Here is a 12,203-nt window from a genome sequence, read left to right on the forward strand (position 1 = left end):
CCAGAAGACACTAGCTGACTTCTGCCAGCCTCCAACCCTCCCAACAGCTGGGGGAATGAATTCCCCGGTCCTGAAGGAGATGGGGATGTGCATGGTTCGCTTAGAACATCACTCTGCTAGGCAAAGAGGTATGATGCACCTTGGTGGCCTCAAGTAGGGCTCCACAGGTCTCGGCAACACCGAGGGCATTTAGCTAGTGCCGACAGCTTCAGAGACCAAGCTGCTACAACTCTGTGACTACAGTCAACCTTCCCTAGGCAAATGTGTTTGCAGCACGAGGATTCAGGTCTCAAGTAAGAAGAGGAGAATGTCCACAACACAAGGAAAAAGAGAGACTCAGAGGAGGCTGTCAAACCCAATCATTGTAGGGCATTTCTCCCAATATCTTTTTTTTAAATGTTTTTTTATTTATTTTTGAGACAGAGAGACACAGAGCACATGTGGCGGAGGGGCAGAGAGAGAGGGAGACATAGAATCAGAAGTGGGCTCCAGGCTCTGAGCTGTCAGCACAGAGCCCAGTGTGGGGCTCGAACCCATGAACTGTGAGATCGTGACCTGAGCCGAAGTTGGAGCTGAGGTTGGACGCTTAACCGACTGAGCCATCCAGGCACCCCACATTTCTCCCAACAACTTAAGAAAACATTCTCTTCAAGTGCATGTGCTGTTTTCACCAGGACCATATGCTGGACTTCAAAACAAGTTTCCATAAATATCTAAGAGTGAAAATCATACCACAATAGTATTAAATTAGATGTCAGTAAAAACAAGATATTTAGAAAATACCCAGTTTTAGAAATTAAACAACATACTTCAGAACAACTCATGTGTTAAAGAGGAAATCATAGATAAATTAGAAAATATTTTTACCTGAATGATAGAAATCTAATACATCAAAATTGTTGTATGTGGCTGGCACAGTAAGTACTTACAGAGAAATTTATTCTTTAAGTGACAATAGTCACACACAAAAAAAGGGATAAAGTCAATAATCTAGCTCTGACCTTAAGAACCTTGAAAATCAAGAGTAAATTGAACCCAAGGCAAACAAAAGGGAACAAGTAAATAAAAGAAACAGATGAAATAGAAAAGAGACAAACAATAGAGAAATACAACAGTAAATGAAATCCACACAGAAAATTTAATTTCACATGGATTCTATATTTAAGTGTATATCCAGAACCATAAAGACTTTAGGAGAAAAAAATGGGAGAGCATCTATCGTAACTAAAAATCAGAAAATCATTGCTTCTGGGGTAGATTGCAGGCAGGGTGGAAGGTGGGAATTGACTAGAAAGGGGCAAGAAAGAACTTTTCGAGGGTGAAGGAAATGTCCTGGAGGTTGTCTTGGGTAATGGTGACAGTGGTGTGTACATAATTGTCACGCTTCATTGAACTAACCCTTAAGATCTGGACATTTTCATGCATGTAAATTACACCTCAATTTTTTAAAGTAGAGAAGAGGCAACGTCTTGAGGAGCTTTTGGTGGTGGTACTGGGGCATCTCTGGGGCGCAGGCTTCAAAAGCATCCATAGTATCTTGAGTTTAGGACCCTGCTAAGAGTGGTTTTGCAACCAAAATGTAGGCTGACCGCAAACGACCATAAGATCCACAGTGACCAGAGCTACGGATCCCTAGTCTCATTATCCGGATCATAGAACTAGACAGCTACCACTAGATAGCTTCCCTTCAATGGTGATCTTCCCCCATAAACCCAGAGCTCTCCAAGGGGAAATCGAAATTGAGGTTCTGAATATGTGGGGTTGGAAAGAAAGTCATTTCCCATACAACTCGGTGTCTGGAGCTGCCACCAAATGCAAATGTCTACACTTTACAAGACAGTAACATTTCAAATGGCACTCTGAGAGAGGAGATAATGGACTATAGTAGATTTTCTCCCCAGATGTATTTGCTGCACAAGGCAAAAATTGCCATTGTGCTGGCAGATTTCTTCTCTTCATTTAAATCCACAGATTGTGCATCCCAGACAGCTGGCATGGACCACCGGATGTCTTGTTACAGGGAGGACCCAGCCTTTATCACACCGTGGCCCTGAAGCCTGCTTCCTGTGCCTTGGAAGAATGAAAGCTATGTTAAAGGTCAGCACTTTTTAGGGAGGAGGGACCCTGCAGGAGGCATGAGCAACGGGTATGTGGTAAGAGTTCAAGGTGAACAGGCTGAGCCAGAAACAAGAGTGTATAAAACTCCAATCCTGCCTTTGGGACATAAGGGGACCAGAACCCAGGCTCTTTCAACTGGCTTCCAACCATCTAACAGGTTAGAGCTTTCTCATTTTCTTTCAACTATTCCCGGGCATGGGCGTTTTGCAGAAATAAAGTGGAGGGAACAAAATTTTTTTTGTAAACCTGTAACTACTTGATCTCTCTTTCTGGCCTTCTCCAGGATCACGCTGTAATCTAATCTGCTCCCCAGTGTTTCTGATTCCTGGAGAGTGCTTCTTGATACCCTGGTTTGACCATGGCTGGGTGGATCTGCCTTGTGACAGGGGCAGGAGGGTTTCTGGGTCAGAGAATCGTGCGTTTGTTGGTGGAGGAGAAGGACCTACAGGAGATCCGGGCACTGGACAAAGTCTTCAGCCCAGAATTGCGGGAGGAATTTTCTAGTAAGTGAACTTGGGTTCATGGGTGGGTAGCTCCATCTTAACCCCTGGGTACGTGTGGGGAGAGGGTGGTTGTCTAGCAAATCAAGGAAAGTGGTAGCTAAATCAAGGCTAATCCCGGGTCCAAAGTCATCGGAAAGGAAAACACAAGTGGTGTAGTGTAAGAGATATAAGGCTATCAGGAGACTGGGTCTGACTCTGATCCAGAACTAGAGAGGAATGACCGTAGGTCAGCCACTTTGGCCTCTAGGTCTCTTTTCTTCTCATTTATAAAATCATGTATCAGTTCTCTCCCTTGTCAACAACTCTTTAATGTTCTGAAGATTTCAGATTTTGCAGCATCTGCAAAGGGCAAACGAGCACCATTAACCCAGAGACTCCAGCAGTGGGTCCCCATGCCTCTTGATTGTCCTGGTCCTTCTGTGGCTTCATTTAGCATTGCCAGTGAAGGTGAAATAAAAGGAAGTGAAGGTGAAGCTGAGTGTGTGTGTGTGTGTGTGTGTGTGTGTGTGTGTGTGTGTATGTGTGTATGTGTGTGAGAGAGACAGAGACACAGAGAGACAGAGAGGGAGAGAGGTAGGGAGGACACACAGCGTGCAACGAGGGAGCCAGAGACAGAGTGCGGATTCCTCTTGTGGATTCCCTGAACATCTCTTTTTACCTTTTGTCTCCACTCATCACCACGAGAAAAGTGGCTGCAGCATTTGCTGGACAACCTCACTGCTCTGCTCTTTTCCCGGACTGCTGACCCTGGAGCAAATGCAAAAGCTAGATTTATAAGACCTATTTCACCCCTCCAGATCCTCAAAACAACCCTGAGAGGAAGGTAGGAAAGGGGTCTCACCCCACAGGACGATGAGAAAATCGAGGTAAAGGTAAAGCAACTTACCGAGGCCCTCTGATTAATGGAAGGCAGGGCTCAGAGTAGAGCCTCATCGCAGAGGCCCCTGTCCCCCCTCCCCGCCCTCCCAGACAGTGCCCATCACTCTCCTTGTCTTTCCGGTGCTCTGAATGTCTCAGATGTCCTATTTCCTCTACCCTCTGCCGCAATGGTGTCTCTGGTGAACACACAGGAACATACATGATCAACATCGACTGGGTGTGTAACCCTTATGTCTCAGCAATACTTACGGTCTGACAGCTGATGCCCCAAACAGGAGACGTTTAACCTAGAGAAGCAGTCTCCCAGGGTGACAAGTCACGTGGTGTCAGAGACGGGCCGGGGCCTCTGTCAAGATCACAGGGGAGAAGCCTTACAGTGGTTTTTCCGTGCCAGGCCCTGTGCTCGGTGTGCTACATGTGCCAGCTAGTTTGCTCCTCGTGACATCCCTGTGGGATAGGTAATATCGTCCTCCTCTTTTTAGAGATGAGAAGGCAGGGCCGCCTGGGTGGCTCGGTCAGTTGAGCTTCCGACTCTGGTTTTAACTCAGGTCATGATCCCACAGTTTCATGGGTTTGAGCCTCCGCCTTGGACTCTGTGCTGCCAGCACAGAGCCTGCTTGGGACTGTCTCTCTCTCCCTCTCTCTCTGCTTCTCCCCCACTTGCGCTCTCTGTCTCTCTCAGAAGAAATAAATAAGCTTAAAAAAAAAAAAAAAAAGATGGGAAAGCAGGCACAGAAAGGCATCTTTGTCCTGTCAAGGCTGCTATAACAATACACCATAGGCCGGGTGGCTTAAACCCAATTTATTTCTCACAATTCCGGGGGCTAGAAGCCCAAGAGCAAAGCAGGGTCATGTTCTGGTGGGAGCTCTCTTCCTGGCTCATAGCCTGTGCCATCTTGCCGTGTTATCACATCGTACAAAGGGGGAGGGATCTCTCTCTGGGATCTTTTATCAGAATACTGATCCCATTCATAAGGGTTAAACCCCCATGACCCGATCGCCTTCCGAAGGCCCTATCTCCTAACACCATCGCGGTGGCATTAGGATCTCAACGCTTGAATGTGGGAGGACACAAACATTCAGCCCATACACAGCCAAGGCTAAGGTGTTCAGGGTCCCACAGCTGAAAAATAGCAAAGCTGAAACTGAACCCAGAAGGTCTAGCTTCAGCGGCTGTGCTTTTAACCACTAGTTTGTCTAGTAGCTTCTCTTAGGTCTCCCTACAGCGCAGCCCGCACCGCATAAGCAACTGTCTATTCAGTCTAGCAAAACACTTCTCAAGTTCACAGAGCCTCGGAGAGGGCGCGAGCTGTGCCGCTCCCACCAACACGGCCGCAGCGCCCTCTGCTGGTGTCTCTGCGCCCCTCCAAGCTAATAGGGTAAGAGCCCTTTCTTCTGGCTTTGGGCTTCTCCCCCCTCAACTTGTCAATTCCTCGGAGCCAGCCTGTGGAAGTCAGCAGCAAAGAAGAGGCAGAGGAAAGGAGGGGGAAAGGCAGAAGTGGAGACACAAAATTCCCACTGATCGCCAGCAGCTTTTCCTCTGCTTTCTTCCTCTTCGGGGAGTCTTGGAGTTGCCTGAAAAGGGAAGGGGCGGAAGGGGGTGTCGCAGAGCAAATTTGGCAGAGGCTTAAGCAGAGCAGATGGTTCCTCCAAGTTGTAACCCAGGAAGGAAATTTCTCAGCCCTGAGTTTTTCACTCTGAATTTCTCTCTCTCACTGTTCTCTGGTCTCCATTGCCAATTTCAGTTAAGTTGCCTTATCCTTTAAATACACACATACACACATATGTATATACATAGACTTATCCTTAATCTGCCTCAGGAAAAAAAAAGTGCTAATCCTGCATTTGGGTGACAGCGGGAAGAGAGCAAAGCTTGAAGGCAGCGGGCAGGCTTGAGTCTTCACTAGAAGTGTGACTTAGACCTGCCCCTTAACCTGCCTCAGCCTCAGTTTCCTTGCCTGTATAGTGGAAATCAGAGTATCTTTGTCACGAGATAGCTGCGAAGGAAAAAACTAGACAACTGTACAAGTTGTGTACAAAGGAGAAAGCACAAAGTAAATGTGGGCAGTTTACCCAAACTGTATGCAGTGCCATGTTTATCCCATGGGTTTATCCATTGCCCTTGGCTAGATGGTCAGAATGCTAGTTCCTCGGCAGCTGAGTCATTTGCAGCAACGATACCTGCTTTAGATGAAATCTGACAAAGCGTTCCCTGTCAATGGCTCCACTGTCCTTCTGGTCACCCAAGCAGGAAATACTCAGGCTAACATTGACTCTAACAAAACCTCTTCCTCTTAGCCTATCTCCAATAAGAACCAGGACCTGTCTGGGTAAGGTCTGGAAAGTCAACCCTGCCTATCTCTCCCTGACCCTGCTCCCTCTGTGGGAGCCCTGGTTCCAGTCCGTCTCATCTGAAGTTTGGTGCAGATATTCTGATTCATCTCTCGAATGCCCTGCTCTCTTTTAGATGTACCACACCAATCCATTTTATATACCGCAGCCGGGGTTACCTTCCTACACCACCAATCTGTTGGCTTCTTTCTCTTCTTGTTCCAAACCCGTGCATGATTCCTTATTCCCTACAGAATTAAATTCCAATTCTTTCCTCATAAGAGGAGGAGCGGATATAAATCCATTCTTCATAATCACCCTACTCTCCTTAATGAATTTTATGAATTTCCCATGAATCACTTTAATAATTTTTGTCCCAGGTGCAGTTGATCCCTCACTGCTCAAATTCCTTTTTTTTTTTTTTTTTTGGAATAAAATGGGGTGGAAACAGATGTTTGCTCTATCCCAATAAATGTTACACATCCTGATTTCTGTGCCTTTGTTTACTTGTTCCTTCTGTGGATTTGCCCCCTATCCCCACTCTCCCCTCAATGTACCTGTCCTTGAGACCTGGGTAAATGCCACCTGTATCAAGAAACTTCCAGATCCCAAAAGACTTCCAATGACCTGACTCATGTTCACCCAGAGCTCCAGAGCAATATCAAGCTGACCATTCTGGAAGGAGACATTCTGGATGAACAGTGCTTGAAGAAGGCCTGCCAGGACACCTCAGTCATCATCCACACCGCCTGTATCATTGACTTCCTGGATGTTGTTCACCGAGAAACCATCATGAATGTCAATCTGAAGGGTACAGTACCCCAGGGAGGATATGGGATGATGTGGGCAAGTGAGGCTCAGAAAACAGAACAGGAGGGGAGGGGAAGCCCCCATCCCTGAGCACCTGCTGAGCCCGTGCCAACTGCTTTTTCTTATCACCACTGAGAGATGCAAGGCTGTTATCCCCAGTTTTTAGATGAGGAAACCAGGGCTGAGAAGGGCTAAGTAACTTGTCAAGGCCCCCTGAGTAGGAGAGCTAGAATTTACACCCACACCTGTGTGTCTCCAAAGGCCACACAAGCTCTTCTTACTGTAGCTCTACTCAAACATCGACTCCATTCCGACCTTAAACTCTTGCTATCCAACCACCTCCTACCTCCCCTGGGCTAGAATCAGACCTTACAAGTGCCTCCCTGGTCATCATTTCAGCCCTTCTGTGTGCCTCTAAGTTGGCGGTCACCCAGTGAGGCCGAGACCAAAGAGCTCTGTGATATGAAGGGCCCCCATGTCCATTATGAGCGATGGGCCGTAGCTCTGGGCCAGTTTCCTTCAGGCAGGACTCCTGTGCAGGATCGCCAAGCATAATGAGAATACCTAGCACCTTCCTGCTTACCTCAGAGAAGGATTCCTCTCAAGAGACCTAGCAGAGCAAGTTCACAGCAGTCTGACAGGACAGAATTACCCAGCACTGGCCTTCCCGTGATATTTCTTAATGGTACCAGCCTTCCCTTATCCATAATAGTACTTCTTCAGCTCACTGCTGGATCTCCTATTAAAGGGTAGTTTCTAGCCAGGTGCGCAAAGTACACCCTTCTTAGATCGTCATCCCTTAAATGCCTGGCTGGTGGCTCTTTCTGATTTATGGCTTTCCAATCTACTTTAGATCCAGACACATTTGTTTAAGGGATTAGTGTAAATCCCTTATTAGCCTGGCACGTGATATTATCCTTCCGATCCCTGGATGCAGTTCCTCTAGGACCAGAGCACTCCAATCCCCAATCCTATCTGGCTTCTATGCCCTGCTGTACAAAGTTAGTCATTAGTCTACTCAGAGGCTCCTTTTCTAAAGCAACTCATGGCTTTAGGATCTCCAGCCTAAAGAAGCACAATCTCAAAAAAGACCCTTTCTCATTTCTACTTAGCCACACCCTCACCACTCCCACGCTGCAAGGAGGGTGCTATATTACCCAACTTTTCCTTTTTAGCCCCTCTCTCCTAACTCCTGCTCTCCAGGGCTCACAACAAGAGGGGATTTGAAGCCACTGACAAGTGTTAGCAGTATCAGTGAATTAAAACCAATGTCACTCCCAGGTTTAGAAAATACTTCATAGGAATGGTCATTTCCCCCTTTGCAGATAAATTAGCCTGTAATTCTCTCAGCCTCTAGATTTGATTTTTTTTTTTTTTTAATAAGGCTGTCTCTCTAGAAAATCAAATTGCACAAAGACCTTGAAGGGTATTTTTTTAATAGAAAGAAAGAAAGAAAGAACAAAAGAAAGAAAGAAAGAAAGAAAGAAAGAAAGAAAGAAAGAAAGAAAGAGAAAGAAAAGGAAGGAAGGAAGGAAGGAAGGAAGGAAGGAAGGAAGGAAGGAAGGAAGGAAGGAAGAAAAAGAAAACGATGCTTTGCCGGGGAAATTCCTTCCTTATGGGAATGATGCCTGCGTCACCTCCCCCAGCCAGAGGGATTCTGCAAGATCCTCCTGGTATAGGTATTAACCAGCAGAGGGCACACTCCTCTTTCCCGTTCTCCACCAGGCTGCCCAGAGAGAGCCGGTGCCGGCTCAGGAATGCCAAGGAAAAGGAAGGTTTATCACGTCCGCTTTTCAGACCTGGGTCAAAGAAGTCACAGCCAGAATTAGGAGTGGCCTTTGTAAGGATTACTCAGTCAGGATTAGGTAAAATTCTAGTCCATATTCTGAGAGTATGGCCTCCTAATAACGTTATACTTAAAATAACCTGTTTTTAATGAAGTGGGAGGGATAAGTGATCATTTTTGTAATGTCTTTACTCAACAAAACATAAAATGGCAACCCTCTGTCCTTTTCCAAAATTAAAAGTACACACACAGGTCCAGGAAATCCAAAAGCCTAGAAATTCTTGCTCTCCAGAACCCAAATGTTGGTTTGTTTTCATTTTTGCAGTTTTGCATTTTATCTATGGCTATAGCATAGTCAGATCTTAGCCAGAGACACAGAGGAGTACACTCCTGATCTACAATAACTACCTCACTTGTGGGTTAGGGGGTGGACATGGTCCGTGGGCATGGCTGGCCCTGTGAGTTATTTGTTGACACTGACTGCATGTTCCCCATGGGCAGGTACCCAGCTCCTTTTGGAAGCCTGTGTCCAGGCGAGTGTGCCAATCTTCATCTATACCAGCACCATAGAGGTGGCTGGGCCCAACTCCTACAGGGAGATCATCCAGAACGGCCACGAAGACGAACATCTAGAATCCACATGGTCCGCTTCGTATCCATACAGCAAAAAACTTGCGGAGAAAGCTGTGCTGGCTGCTAATGGGTGGGCTCTTAAAAATGGTGGCACCTTGCACACTTGTGCCTTAAGGCCCATGTATATCTATGGGGAAGGAAGCATATTCCTTTATAACCATATATACAAGGCCCTGAGGAACAATGGGATCATCAAACAGAACAGCAAATTCTCCATAGCCAACCCTGTCTATGTAGGCAACGTGGCCTGGGCTCACATTCTGGCCTCGAGGGCCCTACAGGACCCCAAGAAGGCCCCCAGAGTTGGAGGACAGTTCTATTATATCTCAGATGACACACCTCACCAAAGCTATGATAACCTCAATTACAGTTTGAGCAAAGAATGGGGCTTCTCCCTTGAGTCCAGAATGAGCCTTCCTCTATTTCTGGAGTACTGGCTTGCCTTCCTGCTGGAAATAGTGAGCTTCCTACTCAGTCCAATTTACAAATACCAACCCCCCTTTAACCGCCACATGGTGACATTGTTAAATAGCGTGTTTACCTTCTCCTATAAGAAAGCTCAGCGGGACCTGGGGTATGAGCCACTCTTCAGCTGGGAGGAAGCAAAGCAAAAGACCATGGAGTGGATTGGCTCCATAGTGAAAGAGCACAAGAAGTCCCTAAAAACAAAGACTCACTGATCTGGGGGTGCCAAGGACGTAGAGGGAGGTCTTTCAGGCTCTCCCGCTCTGGCTTCCCACAGAAAGAAACGAGGGCACAAGCCTGGGTCCTACTGCCTCCCATTTCCAAGATGGCCACCTTCCTTTACAAGATGGTAACCCTTCCCCATCCCTGGCCGAACCAGAAGCTCTCTGTCCTACCCACACTACAGAGGACAGACGAAAGCCTCCGATGCCGATTCTGAGCTATTCGGGCCTGTTTCACTAAATAGTTTTGCCTATCGGTTCCATTTCCTTTTGTTACGTGTGAAACATTTCTTAACTTTTAAAAATTCCGATTCCTACACACAGCTCAATGAAAAGAGTAATAAATGCTTTAATGCCTAATCTGGAGGACGCTGTGGTTGACATGGACACACACCTTCCTTCTTTCCCTTCCATGTCCAGGTATCACTACGTCCTTTTTAGGAAGGTAGCATGGAACGGAGGTGGGCAGAAGTGTTTGGAAGCGGGGGAAATCAAGATCGACTTAGCACCAGTATGTTTCGGCATATATCACTGCATTAATCCCTCTCCAGAAAACTAGGAGGTAGGGATTAGTACTTCTTTTTATTGACAAGGAAACCCGATCATCATGACCACCAACTGCTAAGTGACCAGGCCACTTAACCCAGACAGACTGACTTGACAGCCCCTGTCCACCGACTCACGAAGCCTGAACTGCCTAAAATTTGCAGCCGAACAGGGGTGGCGCAGAGGGGTTTGTCAGTGGTGCAAACAGAGCCCTGGAATGTGCTTCTTGGGAGAGCCCGGCTCCTCTGGGCCACCTCCTTCTCACCCAGCTTGTGCAGGAGACTCCCTAGGACCCAGAAGAACCCTTGAGGGGCATCTTGAGAGTTCGCAAGCCCTTGCCAGGTGGCCTGGGCAGGGAAAGGAGAAGCTGAGATGTGGCCAGCCTCTACTGCCAATGCCAATTTCCTTAGCCCCCAGGACGTACATGGGCCACACTGGCAATTCAAAGCCGCTATCTAACCTTTCGAATCATGCAATGAAACCACACCATGGGTTCTCGGGAAAGTAAAGGGAACAGATATGATGAACTCCCCTAAAACTTCATCTCCTACCCAGCCCAAGAGGTAGAGGTCGACCGCCCCACACCTCCAGAATGAACTCCTTTCTCCCTCTCCCTGGCTCTCCCTTACACTGCCTGCTGTGACGGAAGCTTATCCCTCTACGTCTGTAAGTCTCTCTCCTTTCCCTTCACCTGCCCCAGCCTGTGCATCCCTTATCCTCAGGAGAGGAGGCCAATCAAGGCAGGTTTGGGGAGTTGAATGACGACACAGTCATGAACTAAGCAGAGGACCAATAGTCAAAAGAAACACCGTCAGGACTGGCGAGGACCACATGACCTGGGGCAGCTGAGGAGGTGGCCGTGGGGCTTGGAGTGTGGGTGGTGACAGCTGCCTCTCTCCAGACCAGGCTGTTGCCTGTCTTTATGAACCAGAGCCACGGCAAGAGTCGCACCCAACATCCAGTGGCTCCTTTCTTACCTAGAGAATGTACAGATTATGATTTCAGTTGAATTTGACTACCACAAGGGAGATAGCTTATGCTTCCATTCTAAGGAGAAAGGGGAAAAAAACATTCTGGCTGGGGTACAGGTTTCTATCACCTTCAAAATCCCAAGGGCCAGAGGATCAGCACGGGGCTGAGGCATGCGGAGATGCAGTGGGTTTAGGTGAGAAATGGAACACTCCATCCTGCCTTCCTGCACTGTCCAGAACACAAGGGACAGCACCTGTCCAAGCTCTTATAAGGTGCACACAACTTTATATGAGTGTCCCCAAGTGAAGGAAAGAAAGAAGGTTGGTGGGATCTGGGACAAGGGTTCCCCAGGTGAGTTTTTATCCTAGTGAAATCCCACATCTATGAACCCACCAGGGCAATTCTCACAGGGAAGGGAAGAGGCATTGTGGCCAAAGGGCAAGGGGGGGGGGGGTGGCGCAAGGTAAGCAGAGGCAGAGGAGAGGGGCTCTGACCCATTGGTGGTCCCAGCTGAGTACACATAAAAGCCTCAAATGTTTGGACCCGTGAAGTTGGCTATTCTTATACTGGGCACAGAACTGAGGGCTCCCGGCCTTTAGACCTAATGCACAAACTTTAGGTCTCTCCCCTTCCCCACCCCTCCTCTCCCTTCCCTCTCCACTCCCTCCTCCCCTCTTCCCTTTCCTGCCACCCCGCCCCCCACCTGGATGCAGCACAGAGTATGGTGAACAGTGAAGGAAGGTGCAGGTGCATGTACAACCACCGGGTTAAGCGCTGAGTGTATGTGAGTCCAGGGACCAGAGCTCATCTCAAGTTATTGGGAAAGCCCCTCTCCCCACAGCAGGGGGGGGGGGGGGCCTCAGCTAGGCCTCGAAGGCTAGATGGGACTTGGGTAGGAGAGTGAGGTGGTCCAGGCAGGGGAGGAGCCTGAGCAGTGGT

General features: G+C 47.9%; 1 protein-coding gene and 1 long non-coding RNA gene across 2 annotated transcripts; one reads left to right on the forward strand and one right to left on the reverse strand.

The window, feature by feature from the left end:
* Window positions 1–423: 423 nt before the first annotated feature.
* LOC147578289 (uncharacterized) lies at window positions 424–4,215 on the reverse strand. Its single transcript, XR_015255040.1, has 3 exons — window positions 3,750–4,215; window positions 3,280–3,368; window positions 424–2,070 (listed from the first exon to the last, which is right to left on the reverse strand). It is a non-coding gene; the product is annotated as an uncharacterized LOC147578289 (long non-coding RNA).
* LOC112872261 (3 beta-hydroxysteroid dehydrogenase/Delta 5-->4-isomerase) lies at window positions 2,118–10,106 on the forward strand. Its single transcript, XM_025935392.2, has 4 exons — window positions 2,118–2,275; window positions 2,402–2,621; window positions 6,478–6,642; window positions 8,929–10,106. The coding sequence occupies exons 2-4, from the start codon at window positions 2,477–2,479 to the stop codon at window positions 9,738–9,740; spliced, it is 1,122 nt and encodes a 373-aa protein (XP_025791177.2). The 5' UTR covers window positions 2,118–2,275; window positions 2,402–2,476; the 3' UTR covers window positions 9,741–10,106.
* Window positions 10,107–12,203: the final 2,097 nt, after the last annotated feature.

Source organism: Puma concolor, chromosome C1, assembly GCF_028749965.1.
Source record: "Puma concolor isolate L17-30 chromosome C1, mPumCon1.1.hap2, whole genome shotgun sequence".
Lineage (NCBI taxonomy): Eukaryota > Metazoa > Chordata > Mammalia > Carnivora > Felidae > Puma > Puma concolor.

Excerpts from the sequence above, each read along its gene's own strand:
- LOC112872261 (XM_025935392.2), top strand. The coding sequence starts at position 2,477 with ATGGCTGGGTGGATCTGCCTTGTGACAGGGGCAGGAGGGTTTCTGGGT. Across the intron at positions 2,622-6,477 it reads ATTGCGGGAGGAATTTTCTA|AGCTCCAGAGCAATATCAAG; the intron begins GTAAGTGAACTT and ends ATGTTCACCCAG. Across the intron at positions 6,643-8,928 it reads CATGAATGTCAATCTGAAGG|GTACCCAGCTCCTTTTGGAA; the intron begins GTACAGTACCCC and ends CCCCATGGGCAG.